The sequence below is a fragment of the Acomys russatus genome, chromosome X (assembly GCF_903995435.1).
Source record: "Acomys russatus chromosome X, mAcoRus1.1, whole genome shotgun sequence".
Classification (NCBI taxonomy): domain Eukaryota; kingdom Metazoa; phylum Chordata; class Mammalia; order Rodentia; family Muridae; genus Acomys; species Acomys russatus.
The window spans coordinates 84,345,128-84,361,639 of NC_067169.1; the positions used below are offsets into that span (position 1 = coordinate 84,345,128).

General features: G+C 40.0%; 1 protein-coding gene across 10 annotated transcripts in view; it reads left to right on the forward strand.

The window, feature by feature from the left end:
- Positions 1-16,512, forward strand: part of Tmem164 (transmembrane protein 164) — a 158,884-nt gene that overhangs the window by 63,833 nt on the left and 78,539 nt on the right. For 9 of the 10 annotated variants that reach the window (XR_007830161.1, XM_051140902.1, XM_051140891.1 and 6 more), the window contains one exon: positions 7,942-7,991. The exons of the other annotated variant lie outside the window; for it this stretch is intronic. Coding sequence is in view for 3 of the 9 variants with exons in the window: in XM_051140891.1 (XP_050996848.1) it covers positions 7,942-7,991 (50 nt within the window). In the remaining 6 variants the exon portion in view is untranslated. The remainder of the gene's footprint in view (positions 1-7,941; positions 7,992-16,512) is intronic. 10 annotated transcript variants of the gene reach the window in all.

Consider the following 16,512-nt stretch of genomic DNA (forward strand, 5'->3'; position numbering starts at 1 on the left):
CTCATTTCTTCTTTCTTGGTGGCAAACCTACCATATGGAAGAATGAGCCCTTCTCTCCTATTTTTTAAAAGTGGAGTAGACAGGGAAGGAAGGTAACAAGTTCAGACTTAGACATGCCACATTGTAGGTGCTTATAGACCATCCACATGGAAACCTCCAGGAAGAATTTGGTACCTCCATGAGAACAGCAGTTAAAGCTGTGACACAACAGCTAAATTCCATTATTCTTTCCATTTAGAAATGGAGAGATGGAGGTTCAGTAGAAAATACCAGCAAGGCATCACCAAGAAGCCACATTGGTGAGGACCTTGATTATACTGCTGTGGGCTTGCTCAGTGGCTCTTCCCTGCCAATTTGAGATTTGTCAGGAAGGAAGTATTAACAACCAGATCCTAGCTTTCAATTTACTGTGACATCATGTGCAACTGTGTGTGATAATAAAGAGCCGTTTAATATCCCAAATTAAATGAATCCAGTAACAGGCTGTTGGAAAAGTGGGGTGTGAGGGTGGTGTCTGGAGTTATTGGAGAAGGCTTTGTGGAAGATGTAAAACTTGCCATGTGATTTGGTGGACAAGGGAAGGGGATGTCCAGTAAGGACAATGTCCTCCATAGGTTCTTTACGTTATGCAATCCACTGAGCTCAGAAATCCGGCATTCAATTCCAACACCTACTCTGTGAGATCGTGCTAATGTAATTACCATTTCACAGATAAGGATTTGAGACCTAAAAGTTTAAGTATTTTCTCCCATTAGGCAGCAGGCCAAGGGAAGCCAAGTCATACACCAGAATGTTATTAACGTGAGCATAGAATTAGAACAAATGAAGCAGAATGAATTGCAAGCTTAATAGAAGCTGTTACTGATATATACTGAATTTTCCATAGAAATCACGTGGATAGCTACTATGTATTTAGGGAGGGCTGTGTGCTAGGCATCATGCCAATACTGTCGCTTGTTTTATCCTGTTTCATCCTCTCTGAAACCCAGAGACATAGATTCTACTTTCAGTCCCATTTTATAGATAAACAACCCCTCTTCTCTTTTCCAAGGATTAGTGAGTGTTAGAGTCAGCATGTTGATCCAAATCTGCCTTGACAGGAACACCCATGAAGAAGCAGAGAGAGCTAGGCGGTCCATGCCTGGAATCCTAGCATCCAGTAGGCTGAGGCAGACAGATAATGAGCTAGAGGCGAACCTGGGCTATTTTGTGTGATCCTGTGAAAAACAAACAAAAAATTCCCAGCCTTTTAGTCTGGGTGGATTTGTCAGTTGGACCAGAAACATTGCTTATGAGCCTGGGAGTGGCCTTTGTTTGAGTATTGACATTACTAAACATGCCTTTGCACCTCTCCTTATCCCACACTACAGGGGTTGGCCAGCCATCCCCAATACTTTTTCAGAGATCATTCAAAGCAGGTTACAATCTGGTCCTTCAAGTCTCTGACTTGGCAGCTTTTTTCTTCTTAGGTACATTTATTTCCATTTACCTAATTCTTGAGGGAAGCTTCTTTGTAAGCTTCTTACATAGACAAAAAATGGCAAATTCTTAGAAAGAGGTAAACTGGGAGAGCTGGTGTGAAGACTGCAGAGTAGCCTGTAAGCATGGGAAAGTTTCCTGGGGGAAATGATGTTTGTTGGTTTTGCATTTGCATAGCAATTTAGAAATAGTCACAAGACGGAAATGCAACCTGGGTTGCCATTCTGAAATCGAGAGCAAGGCTACCAATGGCAGTGTCTTGGTGTTGCGTAGCAATCAATGGACTTGAAACAGTGTTTCTGTATTATTTTTCTGTTGCTGTGATAAGACGCCAGAACCAAGGTAATTTGTGGAAGAAAGGGGATTATTCTGGTTTAGGAGTCCACAGGGATTGATGATGTCAGCAAGTTGCCATAAGGAAGCAAAGGGAGCTGAGGGCTTACATCCTGAATCACTAGCAGGAAGCAGAGATGGAGACCTGGCAGTAGGTGAGGCTTTTTTTTTTTATGCTTAACGCCTGCCCCTAGTGACAGACTTCCTTCAGCAAGGCCACACCTCCCAAATCTCCCCAGACAGTGCCATCAAATTGAGTCCAAGGGTTCAAATGTCTACAAATATGGAGGACATCTTACTCAAATCACCAGCTTCACTCTCTAGTCCATGCTGCCTTCAAGTTCACTATGTACTCTAGACTGGCCTAGAACTCATCCCCTTATCTCCGTCTTCTCACATACTGGGATTACAGTTCGGAGCTACCACAACTGGCTGGTGTTGTAGATGTAAACATTAAAATTAAAACTGTAAAAATAGTAGGGAAACAATACAGGAGTCACTTTATAATGCCAGAGTTGTAAAGGATTTTCAAAACGTATCAGACATAGAAGCCATAAAGTAAATAGTATATACAGCTAATTCCATAATGATTTAAAAAAAAAGAAGCTTCTATATGTTAAGAGACTACTGTAGGTAGAGTTGTTACAGAGGGAAAAATGTTTACAATAAGAGTTTGTGTAGTCTAGTGTTTTGGTTTTTTGAGATCAGATCTCAAAAAAGGTCAGATAAGGCTGACCTTGAACTCCTGATCCTTCTGCCTCCTGCTGGGATTACAGATGTGTATTGCCATGCCCAGTTCTAAATGCTAGTGATATATAGGAATTTTTTGTGACTCACTAAAACAGAAGCACAAAACTTGAAATACTAAGAGTAAAACAATGGCCACATCTCTCAAAAGAAATACAGCTAGCCACTAGTCACTAAATGATGGCCACATCCCCACCCCTCGAAAAGACCACAGCTATTCCCTAGTCACTAAACAGGTCCAGAAGAAGTTTAACATTTCCAATTGTCTGAGGCATGCAGAATTAGAGATTTTCAAAATGATAGTTATCAGTTGACGTGGATACAGCAGAAAACCCATTCTCATATGTGCCTAGAGGCATTATCAATTCAAATAACTTTCTTAGAGGACAGGTTATTATTATGAAATAAGAAAAGCCTTTAAGTGTGTGTGGTTGGCTTGGTCTGTATCCTTGGGTTCTATATCTAAGAATTTAATCATCTGCAGAACAAAATATCTTTTTTGAAAAAAAAATTATTTGTATTTAAAAATATGCAGGACACTTTTTTTCTTAACATTAGCCCCTTAATGGTATAGTTTAATAGATATTTAAATATCATTTACATTGTATTAGGCATTATAAGCAATTTAGAAATTATTAAGATATATAGAAAACAAAAATAGGTGATATGTAAATGCTATGGCATTTTATATGAGATTGAACATCCACAGATGTGACACTCTGAAGGGATCTTGGAACCAATTCCCCATGGATAGGGAGGGGTGACTAGTTCTATCTCTTGGGACTTAGAAAGTCTCTTGTAACTGTGGACTAAGGCAATGGTAAAGGAACTGGCTAAATCATTCCATGGCATGTAATTGAGTAAAGTGATACTGTTAGAGATTAGGCTGTAAATGGGTCTGGAGAGATGGCTCTGTGGTTAAGAGCTGGCTGCTATTGCAGAAGACCCAGCTTCAGTTCCCAGCACCCACATGGTGGATAACAAACCATATGTAAGTCCAGTTATAGGAATCTGATGCCTTCTTCTGGCTGCTTTGAGGACTGCACCCATGTGGTGCACAGACATACATTCAGGCAAAAATAGCCATTCTATATTATATTGCACTGTACTATACTATATTACACTATACTGTATTATGCTATATATTTAAACATGAACAAAAAATGCAGCTATAGAAGCAGTGTATTATATGTTCAGGATACAGTTGGCATAATGCATGTTTGGACGATAGTCGGAGCCTGGAGCACAGACGTTCTTATCTGCTTTTCTTTTCTTTAGGCATTGGCCAGCCTTGGGAGGATTTAAAATGGCATAGCAGAATGGCATTTTAGATCAGTCCTTCTTGTAACATTGTGCCTGGTGGGTGGTACATAGGGAAGTGATTGTCACCATGGCCCAGAGAGAAATAATGAGGGGACAAAGGTATGGCTAGGAGTGAGTAGACTTTGCACAACACAGGAATTTGATTCTCCCTGCGGTAACTATCATTCACATGCATGTGTCCTTAGGGATCCCTAGATATCTGGGTGTCTTCATCGGAAGTGGAACCAGGAAACCGGGGGGCGGAGGTCTGAGACCTCTGTTCTAGGTAGGCTATACATCAGCCTCCTGTTCCTCTTACTCTCAATTTCCATTTCATGTAGTTCAACCATGTCCCTTCATTGCTTAACTGGGCCAGCAACTCATTTAGGGACAGTCTTTGGTAAACTTGGGGCCAAAATGTTTCGGGACAGGATAGGGAGCAGGACAGATAGTGGCTGAGAGGATGGGAAAGCAAGGAGGGGACCTAGAATCACAGTGGTTCAGAGATGGAAGATGAACTGAGATGGCAACTGGGGGACTGGGAAAAGTGAAATGGACCGTTTTCTGTGCTGGACTTGGATGGGGATTTTTCATAGAGAATTAACCTGGGTTTTCCATAGGATCTGGACATGTTTTCTTTGAACGTCTAGCCACAAAGACTCCCGTTTTATAAGGGTTTGTGAATCATATGCACCCTCCAGACCTGGGGCTGAGATGAGTTTGAACTAAAATGAGCTTGTGTGGGCATTGCTGGGTCTGGGCTGCCCTGTTGGGTGCATTTTGAGATGTCTTGTGGTGTAGAAAATAGATCTCACCAACGTATGGTAGCACCAACATAAAACTCTCAAGGTGTCCTCTGTGTGCTGTGAATGTGTTGAATGGGCAGGGCTATAGTGGGAGGAGGAGCCTATGTGGCCCGGTTTATGAGTGTGAGGTGGCAAGTACATTGATAACTGGGGTTTCACCAGAAATGCTTGTGAGAACTTTTCTCCCTCAGTCTCTTCATCTGTGAAATGGGGTTAAGTAACATGGCCCTGCCTGTGATGGGATATGTTGGTTCTCTGTAGCACCATTCCACTTGCTCTCTGCTTTTGCTCTTTGCTTCAGGGGCTCAGCCACTTGGAACAAGGAAGAGTGCGTGCTGGGATATGCTGGCATCTATTTTCATCTCTCATCTTGTTTGTACTTCTAGGTGTTTTCTCCTTCTCCGTCTCAAGGGATGCTTTACTTTTCCAGCTGCCAGTCTAAAACATAAAACACACACACGCGTGCGTGCGCAGACACACACACACACCTTTTGTATGTATACACAATTTGGAGATGGCTGGAGCCACTCAATAAAGGAACCAAGTACAGTCAAGCCAAGGATGGGAGTCCTTGGGCCAATAAGTTCAAGTGTTATTTTTACAATGCATGATTGATTAAGAATGATTATAGTCATGACCTTAGCCTGTCTAAGCACAGGTTCAATTTCAGGAACCTTCCGAGTAGCTGAAGGAGGCTGTGGGTTTCCTAGAAATGGAATGTGTTGAATATTGAGGGGTTTTGTTGTTGTTGTTGCTGCTGTTAATATAGTCCCTGTATTTGACTCAAAGATTGCTTGCAACAACAACAACAACAACATGTCCCCTATTCTAGTGATAGGCATAGCCAGGCAAGGTGAGAAAGGCTGGAATGTCAATTAGAATGTTTTGGCCCTGTGAAAGTAATTGTTGGCAAGCTCTCGGTGGAATGAAGACTGGATTAGTCTCTGTGAGTAGTGGAGAATAATAATAGGATGGTAAAGTGGATGAAACTGGAGGTTTAATCCTTATTGTAGGTTCCTGAGCATGTGCTGTAGAGAAAGACAGAACTAGTCAACAGCTATGTGTATGTCCTCTCTAGGCTACAGATACATTAGCTGCGAGGTCCACTATGGCATTTTTACTTTCTGTTTGGCATGTTGCGAGTGTCTGGGTATTTAGAAGCTCAGGAAGGTTGCTGGTATGACTTGTTGGTATTCCAGATGAACTGGAGACCTTTCCAAGGTGGTTGGGCCTCATTCCCTCTCTGTACTGTAGCTTTGAAGTATAGGCTTTGGTGGGCCTGATGCTTCCAAATTGGTCCTTTGCCTAAGGTGAGTAAGCTTCCTGCTGTGTCTGGGGTAAAGAGCACCAACTTCATCTTGTTCTTTCTTGGATTGCTCCGGAGGGCCAGACAAGGTGCGGGGAGGAACTAATACTTGCAGAACCAAAAATTCAAGTACAAGATCCTTATTCAAAGCCAGTAGAGTTAGATGTAGTTCAGAAACCAGCTTCTTTGGTATTTTAGAAAGGCAACACAATGGTTGGCAAGAATAGTTTGCATATCGTCCCAGTGCGCTCTGCAGCCTTACCCTACATAATGAATTATGTCTTATTTCTGTGGGAAATACATGACAGCTCCCCATAAGCAGAGTAAATAATGTGACGTTTACCTCCATTCAAGTTATGCTTTGAACAAGCACACGTTTTCTATTTTAAAGCCTTTTGGATTTGGGGTGTAGCAATAGAGGATTGTGGATCTGAAATTATCGTTGAATTTGTACTTTAATCAGTTGGACTCCCAGAGAAGAGGCATGGGGTGGGTGCTGGCAGCTGGGCCTTTCTGTGGAGGAGTTCTCTGATGGGATATCATGGATGGTGGACTCCCACTGGTGTTCTTCTTAAGACACTGTCTTTTCCATATGCCCTTCTTTTCCTTTTAGCAGGGATTCTAGCTGCCAAGCAGATGTCTTCCCTATAGTACAGACTATTCTTTGCAGTGTAGACTCCAAGAGACTGGAGGAAGAGAAAGCCAAAGCATGCACACTTGGCAAAACCAACAAGCCCATAATGCAAATTATCAGAGCTCTCAACATGACAGGGGCAGCCATCGATGAGTTTTTTAAAAACTGCACAATGAAATCAGTGTGTGCAAAGGAACCCTGCAAACATTAGGTTTAAGCGTTTGTTAATTTTTCAGTCCTGTGGAATGTCTTTGGACTTCAGCGTAGTTTAGTCTAAGAGCAAACACGTAGCATGTGAGGTTACCTGGAATGGCTGACCTCATTCCATCTGGAACTTTTGTTCAGCCTGCAGATGTGGTGGTGGTGGTGGTGCTGGTGGTGGTGCTGGTGGTGGTGGTGGTCTCGGATCTGCAGATCAGAATGCTTTATGTGAGATCCCAGGAACTGCATGATTAGCAAATTTTGTAAAGGCTGTTTTGTGTTTGATGACAGCTAAAGATCAATGAATAGGCCAAACACCTGTAGGTTGTCAGAGGCTGTAGTCCAGGCCTGGGGCACAGCCAAGAACAGGGAGCTGCCTGGTCTAATAAAAGGACAGGATTCTGGCATTTTTGCCTGTCACAAAAATAGGACCTTTAAAAAAAATCACCTAGGTAGACATGTGTAGAAACAAATGAAATCCAAGTGGGCTTTAGAGTCTAGGGCAGCAGTTAGTTAGAGTTGTGGGAAAATCTAGGATGCCCAGTTATATCCACTTTTTAGATAAACGTCAAGCAATGTTTTAATAGAAATATGCTTCATGCAACACTTCCAGCCTACTTACACAAAAACATTATTCATTGTTTCTCTGGAATTCCAATTTAACTTGGTGTCCTGTATTTTTGTGTGCTAAATTTGGCAGCTCTGGGTATTGATAAGCCCACCTACCCCCATGGGAGGCAAACAGATGGCATGTGTGTGCATGTTCCATGTGCAGAATCTATTTTTACCTGCCCTGGGTTAAAGCTTCAAAGCCTGGCTACTTACGGCATATTGAAATTAAAAAACTGAAAGATCGACACTCTCTCTCTCTCTCTCTCTCTCACACACACACACACACACACACACACACACACACAGGAAAATACAAATGTACTTTGGTAATCTACTTCTTTGCTTCATAACTATAAAAATTTTAACCAGCACACAAAACACACGAATTTTACCTTTCCAATTGTATACATACAATTTTTTGTTTTAAGGTTTTGGGTTTTTTAAGTGTTATTATTAAAGTAGCACCAAGACACCTGCTTAGTGTTTTTGCTTGCTAACCATCCTTAATTCTTCAATTGCAGATCTTCCTCCTGGCCTGGCCTCCATGTCCGGGAGCTATCGTCATCTTCAAGTAAGAAAATTGTGTTTTACTCCATGACCTTTCCCTTTCAGGCTGTTCTTCCATTTGATGACAAAGGACGAGGTGGTGTCAAGCCCCTGGCCTGTACTGCTTGGTCCTCTGGCCTTTCATAAGATACAAACATCTGTTAGAATCAGTTGAACTGTCATGTACATGTTGTGTGTGGTTTGTAGCTATTGTTGAGCCCTGGGAAATCCCACGGAACCAGTCTTTGTGATTACCCAGCCAAGGCAGGGTGGCTCGGCAGCTTGTTGTGCTTAAGTTACTGTTAGAGCTGCTGGAGGTCACATAGCTTTATTCCATAGTGCACCCCTCCACCATCTTTTCATTGAGGATGTGCCATCAAAGGCCTTTGGTCCTGTGTCTTAATGGCCATTTTTTTTTTCAAGTGCAAAATGAAGTGACAGGGATTCTGGGAATTGAACTCAGAGCTTTATACCTGCTGCAGTGTTCTACCACAGAGCCATATCCATAGCCCTGTAAATCCTGACTTTTAAAAAAAATAGCAGCAAGCATCAAATCCATTAAAGTATACTCCAAGCAAATCATGTTTCTCTGAAGGCAGGTTTACTTAAATTAAATTAGTAAGTGTCCCAGAACCCTCATTCTAGCCATGAGTTGTGATCATCTGCCTCATCAGACCTTTTATTAGAGTTGCTAATGTGAAGGTAAATGGGCTGAATTAATCCCTTCCTCCCCCACCCCCGCCTCCATGTTGAAGCTATTCCTGAATAGTAAAACGGCCAGAGGGAAGGAACAGGAAGTAATACGCCTAGCAGATGCTTGGATAGTCGAGAGTAGAGTAAATGGCTTTCTGATTTACTTAAGTCATTAGAGCATTAGGTAGGGGGAAAACTACCCCATTTGCTGCTGCTGCAAACAGCTCTTCAGAATAGCCACTTAGTCTCTCGCCTTAGGTGAGTAACTTTCTTCCGGGTGAGGGGTAATGGATCCTGACTTTATATATTTTATGTGGACAGCTCCCACAGAAGAGGGCTATTTAACCCCACTTCCCTCCCTTGCTTTTTCAAAATGAGCTCAATTATTCAGTGTAATGTTTTTCAAGCAACATGCATTGATTTTATTTCATTAGGATGAAAGCAACCATTCTCATCAGAAAATAAACACACTACTTCCATCCTACCCTCAAGACATAATTTTGGTTATTGCCTTTTTTTTTTTTTTTGATAAGCAGAAATCACATTGTTTACTCATTTTTACTATTTATTTTTTCAATTTACTTATACGTTATACTCATACATAAATATGTACATATGATTACTCGATTTTTCATAGTGGTCCTTTGCATATTCTTTTTTAACTTGGTTTCTAACTCATACCATCCCTTCCATAAATGAAACTAATGTGAATCTTTCTGTATCTTTCTCCATGTGCATTGGCAAGCTCACGTGACTTGAACAAGTTTTTATCCTTTAGTACTTCCTACTTTTTCTATCAAACTCTGCTGCCACAAGTCTTATTTCAGAAGGCTGCAAAAATATTTCATGAGTACATAATTTATCTTGGCATTTCCATATTAATGGATATTTAGTTTCTTTCCATAATGCTGTGGTAACCATTCCTGTGTGCTAACCTGGTATATTGTTGCTTTTAGTTTGTGTGTATACGTATGTGTATGTGAATGTCTTGCGTGGTTATTTTCTTTTTATACAAATATTATTCTTATATAACTTCTGCATTTCCAGTTCTATTTAAAGTTGCTCTACCAAAGATGGAGACCCAGCTGTACTAGAACAGCATGCTACATGCTCTCTGCTTTTTCCTGTAAACTGAACATCTATCATTGTTAGCTATTACTAGACTTGAGTGATTGATTCTCTGTTCTCTTTCATTAGTTTGTGTACCAAGATCATATTCACTTGATTACATTAGTTTAAATTTCATTTAGAACTTTTTTGTCAATTTTTTTCTATTTATACATTTTAAAGCTTCCTTTGACTCAATATTCCCTTCCAGTGTGACTGGATTCTAATTAGAATTATATTACATTGGGTTGAACTTTTTAATTATGTAGTTCTTTTAGTCCAAGAAATTGTATTTCTTTGCATGTTCACATCTGATTTTGTGTTAATTAGATCTATTCTTTTCTTCTTATCTACTCTATGCCTTTTTGATACATTTCTCAAGAATTAATAGCTTTTTTTCCTGTTGGGATTTGAATACCTTCTTCATCTCCACTGCTAAGTGCTATTTGTTATCAAGGAAAATGATTATTGATTTTTTAAAACAAATATTTATCTTATGTTTAGCTATTTCACAGATTCTCTTATTATTTCTGGTAAATTTCATTTTTCTTCTATCTTCTCAATACTTACATTCTTTGTTGCAGTTTGTAGAAACTCAGATAGCTAAGTACATATCATGTTGATGGCCCACTCTGACTAAAAATTTTTAAATCAAAAGTTTTTCTGTGTTCTTTTTATATTTTCTGTTGGTATTTGTTTATTTGGTTTTGCATTTTCATTTCTTTTGTAATTCTCCATTTATATATGGGATTAGTTGCTGTATTTTACTGGCATCTGTATGAGTTTGAAATTTTGTTTTTCCTCTAGGATTTTTTCTTTCTTTTTCTGAAGCACATTGTTCAAATTCTGTACTAATGAGCTATACCCCAGCTCTCTTTAGTTTTTCAATATAGTGATTTTTGTTGATAGACTTTCTGGTGTTGAAACAATATCATATTACTGAAGTAAGCTGGCTGATCATAATAAGTTATCATTTTGATACGGAACTGAGTTTCATTCATCAGTGCTTTTATTTAGAATGTCTCTTCAGTATTTGTAAGTGAGATTGAGATCTTACGTGTTTTTTTTTTTTCATTGATTTGAAGATTAAATATAAGATGGGTAACATAGTATAGAAAAAAGTTTCTCTTTTTTTGGCCTATAATATTTTAATTCCCTTTAGAAATTAGATGTCCTTTGAATGTTTGATGAAACTCACTCATAAAGCGAATCTTGACTTGGTACCCTTTTCATTATGGTAGAGCCATAATTACATTTTCAATATCTTCTAAGGAAACTAATCCATTCAAATCTTTCGGCCTTAATTTTGGTCATTTGAATTTGTTAGGAGACTACCTCCTTGTTCTCTTTCTTTAGATTTGTTGCCGTAAGTTTGGTTGCATATGTAGTACTCTTCATCATGTGAAGAATATCTCTTCCTGCAGTTATGTTTTGTTTCCTGAACTTATTCTTGTGTGCTTTCTGTCATCTCGACTGTATTTAAATGTGCTCAGCAAGTACAATTTCAATTCTTTATTGCTTTGTAGGATAATAAAGTCTTAGTTTTATTCATGCTTTCTATCTTCCTTTTGAGTGTTAAAACCAAGAACCTATGTTATTCCAGAGTCCAAACATCTCAGTGTACGTAGTTAAGCTCTGCTGTGAGTCACTGACTAGCACTATTTACCTGTTTCTTATTTCTCCTCTAGCACTTTGCTATAGCAGTCCTGTGTTAAGTTTGCTAGCATCCCAGCTAAACAGAACTTGGCATGTTCTTTGCAAAGGCATGCCCATTCACTGCAGGGAAGGGACTATGGTGTATACAGCAAGCTGCTTTGACCCATGCTGGGCTGGGGCTGGCTTTCTTCTGGTGGTGGAGAATGGGCAAGATTCTCTACAGGGCTCTCACGGTCTGTTTCACAGGGGAGAATGATCATTTCCCAGTGATGCAGCTGGGTTGTGACTATTTTACTTTATGCACACCTCTGCTGACATGCAACTTGCTAAGTGCTGCTGCTATAGCCTGCTGTTAGAAAGTCAGCTTCGGCTCAAACCATGCATCTGAGATGGAGAGCAAGATTTGGCAGGGTTTCTCCTTGGCTCACCCCACAGCAGCCTTGGGCATGATAGTGTTATGGACTCTATTCTCACCAACTTCTGGAGTTCCTGCCTGGTAGCTTTCTGCCTCTGAAAGCCCCTTATCTTCATGTTCCTAGGCCTTCCCTTCTCTATGGATGCTCAGTGAGCAGTCTCAACATTGTTTGTTGTATTGTATTTGTACATGCAAGGCTGGTCTCCATCTCTTTGGATTTGGGCTCATTTAGAATGGCTTTTTCCTTAAGAGCAGTCTAGCAGTGCTTTTTATGGCCACCCTATAAAATGCTTTTTCTCATTCGGGTTTGACTAAAGTCAGTACATTCTGCCCTGTGTGTTGAGGTTCCACCTCTCCAGATTTAACCAACTACAAGCTGTTTTGTTTTAAGTTGCATCTGTTCTAACAGGAGACTTTGTGTGTGTGTGTGTGTGTGTGTGTGTGTGTGTGTGTGTGTGTGTGTGTGTGTGTGCGTGTATTTGTAGGTTGTACACAAGTACCACAGCATTTTATATATGGGACTTGAGAATACACTGAAGTTGGCATGTGCAAAGGCTTCTAGAGGATAACTTGTATCTGATTGTACATCCTGGAGATGACTTTGTTTGCTTTTTTTTCTTCGTCATATCGATTACTCCTTCCTTCAGTCCTTGAGTATTTCCTCTCTCTCTCTCTCTCTCTCTCTCTCTCTCTCTCTCTCTCTCTCTCTCTCTCTCTTCCTCTGTATGTGTGTGTGTGAATGTATGTATGTATGTATGTATGTATGTATGTATGTATGTATGTTTGTGTTTAAGTATTTGAGACAGGACCTCACCCTGGATCCCAGACTGGCTTGAAATTGACTGTGTATCTGAATACACCCTGGAATTCTTGGTTCTCCTGTTTCTTCCTCCCAAATACATCACCACAACCAGCTTTCTTCCTGTATGCCTTATGCCTGAAACGATTTTTTTCCTCATTGTAAGATTAGCTATACAATCCATTATATACTTGCAAAAAAATATTTAATGTTGCCATTAAAAATCATTCCATGAACAGGGCGAAGCAGGGCTATAGCTTACATTTTTCCCTAAGTAAATTTTCTTTACTTATTTATTGTTCATTAGTTTGACAGTGAATCTCATGTAGCAGAGGCTGGATTTTCCTGATCTTCCTGATCATACCTTTCCAGTGCTAGGATCATAGGTGTATGGCATTACACCCAGCAAAGGTTTCTTTTAAGGTCCTTTATCACAGCACTTTAATAAAGAAGTTCTCATGTGTGCTAGGAGTTGTTAGCTCAGGGGCTTGTTGTACTATTCTGTTCATCTCTCTCTTGGATTTTAAACCAGCTTCACATTCTTTTCACTATTTTATTTTATGTGTATGAGAATTTTTTCCTTTATGTATGTCTGTGCACCACATGTATGCTTGGTGTCCATGGAATCCAGAAGAGAGTGTCAGATTCCCTGGGACCATATGGTTCCACACTATGGTTACCGACAATTGGGAGGCACCACGTGGGTGCTGGGAATTGAACCCAGCTTCTCTGCCAAAACAGCCAGTGCCTTTCACTGCTGAGCTAGCACTCTAGTGGCACAGAGTGGTACAGTCTTCATTGGCTGGGCAAGGGGACAGGCTAAGGCGCCAGCTTTATAGTATTTTGTTTGTAAGATCAAGTAGGTAGAGCAGACCTTTTTCTGTCCTCTCACTCTACTACACTGCCTACAGTTCCTTTTCTTTCCTATTCCTAGGGTTGTTTGTTTGTTTGTGGGTTTTTTGTTTGTTTTTTGTTTTTGTTTCAGGTGAAACCAAAATGGTTTTCTCAGGTTCTCTTCCAAATCCTGTCAGGATTTTCACTGCACTTACTTTAATCCTACAACTGCGCTGACACCATTGCAGTGTTGAATCTCTTCAGGCAGGATAAAACACAATTCATTTCTTAATTTACTGAAATTTTCTTTTACATTCCCCAGTGTGTGTATGTTTCCTACATATGTCACAACAAGGTCATTTTAAAAGTTGTAGTTTATGGTCTTTTATTGTCTCTTCTGTTATTAATCATGAGACATAGGAAATATCTCCAGTTTTGTAAGTTTGTTTTATATTGAGCCACTATGCTTAATTCTTATTAATATATTTTTTCAGATGTCACCCTTGGATCACTTTAGAATTATCAATTTCTTAATGGTAACTTCATCTCCTTTTAAAGAGAAAAACTGGTTTTTGTTTTGGCTCAAGCTCAGTTCTGTTTGCTAGAGTTTCTTGCATCATTTTAAATAATACTAATACTGGCAAAGGTTCTTATCTTACTTCTGATTTTAATGGAAATATTTCTGGTGTTTCATTTATTTAAGATATTTTAATGTTTGACATCAATTGAATCTTATGGTGGCTATTGGCTTGGGTTGTTATAACATGAAGAAATTATTTTGTTCATTTTTTAAAATTATTTTGTTCTTAAAATCACTTAAAAATCAAGAAATCTATCTATCTATCTATCCATGTATGTATGTATGTATGTATGTATGTATGTATGTATGTATGTATCTATCTATCTATCTATCTATCTATGTATGTATGTATGTATGTATGTATGTATGTATCTATCTATCTATCTATCTATCTATCTATCTATCTATCTATCGTGGTGCTAGGGCTAGAATCCAGGCCTTTGGATATGCTAGGCAAGTGCTCTAGTGTAGAAGTACACTCTCAGCACATAGGAGGCTGGTGAGGTTAACCAGTGCTTTCTGGGTTGAAGGTGTTGAGTGGTTCATTTGTGTCCTTTCCCTTAGACATCTTCATTTGGTATACTATAGTGATAGCATTCCTAATTGCAGCCTTTGCAGGACTGCTCACATAATCTCTTCTTTTCATGTCTGTGTGCCTGCAAGAGACTCAGATTTGGCTTCCTTCCCATGAATTTGATTGACTCTGCCCTCTGTTACCCCTGCTATGAAATTTAACTCTTCATTATTCTTCCTTACTTTGCAGAGTTCTCTTTATCGCCTCAGGTTGTTTTTTTTCCTTCCCAGTGTGCCCTATTCTAGTGGATTTTTTAAAAATACCTGCTTCCTCGAGTCCATGTTTTCTTGCATCCTATTCAGGATGCAATCAGCTTTGTAAAATCCTTTCTGGTTCATACACTAAATTCAGATGTTTGTGCTTCTCCAAGTCTTCCGAATGGTATGCATTTCTCCATGTGCTGCCAGACATTTTCCTAGGAACTGCGCTAGCTTTTTGTATGTCTATGCATATTCAAAGAAGGATCTGTTATTTGTCAAAGACAGATTGTGTATACTCCCTTTAAATATTTTTATATTCTCTATGGGATTGCTTAGGACCACTTCTCAGCTCCATTCTTTGCTGGCAGGTTGATGCACACAGCTTTTAGCACATTTCTCATGGTCTAGTAACTGTTCAGGTTATCTATACTGCTCTCTATCTGAACAAAGAAAATATGTAAAAATTCATAGTCTCAGCTGAGCAGTGGAGGCACACGCCTTTAATTCCAGCACTCTGGAGGCAGAGTCAGGTGGATCTCTGAGTTCGAGGCCAGCCTGGCCTACAGAGTGAGTTCCAGGACAGCCAAGGCTACACAGAGAAACCCTGTCTTGAAAACAAAACAAAATAAGGTCATAGTCTCCTAGGTGTGACTCCCAGACTTCTCCCTGGGGCATCTCCCCTTCTCAGCATTCAGTTTGCCAGCACCAGTCATATCATATTCTACTGTTTTCACCTTGGAGAATCGATCACAACCTCTAAATAGATAGAGCCAGCTTCCAGGAATTACTGCTATCACAGGCAAACAGTTGTCAAACCAGGGCGGAGGGGCTTTCTGAGTTGCTCATCACTAAATGAACTTCGGTTTCCAGCCAGGAGGCTGATCAGAGCAGAAGGATTTACATTTAGGATCTTCCTAGCTTCTTTTCAGGTTTTTAGAAGCTGCTACTTGACTTGGCCATACAAAAATTTCCCCTCACTTTAGCACCACCCATATTACAGATGAAGATTTCTCTCTTCCTCCTCCTCCTCCCTCCTGCTCCTCCTCTCCTCCTCCTCCTCCTCCTCCTCCTCCTTCTTCTTCTTCTGGGTAGCCTTGGTTGTCCTGGACTCACTTTGTAGACCAGGCTGGCCTCAGACTCACAGAGAGCTACCTAACTCTGCCTCTCCCCATGTGCTGGGATTACAGGCATATGCCACCATGTCTGGCTCACGTGAAGAATTTCTTGTAGATTCTGGGTGTCAGTCCATCTGACCATCAGTGTTTACTGGTTTGAAGATTTGATCTCTTTTGGTACCTCATAGATATTTGAGTGAGAAGTTGGGGGAGGCTGTGCTAGTGGCTGTTAGCCATGGATTATTTTAAAGTAGAAACTTAAGGTATGTTTTGGTTTGGGGTGACATTTTTTATATAATAAAGGGCTAAATAGCAACATTTTAAACCTTACATCCTCATGACGTAGAACCACATAATCTCTGGCTTTAAACAACTTTCTTTTGATGGTGAAAAAAGAGCCTAGAAATATGTAAAACAATGAATATGGCTATATTCCAGTAAGTTTAGTTATATAAACAGGAGGACCGGATGCAAAAGTTGTACGGATTGTTGCTGATAACAGTTGTACAGTGTCATTACTCAATGCTGAATTGTAGAAATAAAAACAGTTAATATAGGGAATTCATGATAGAT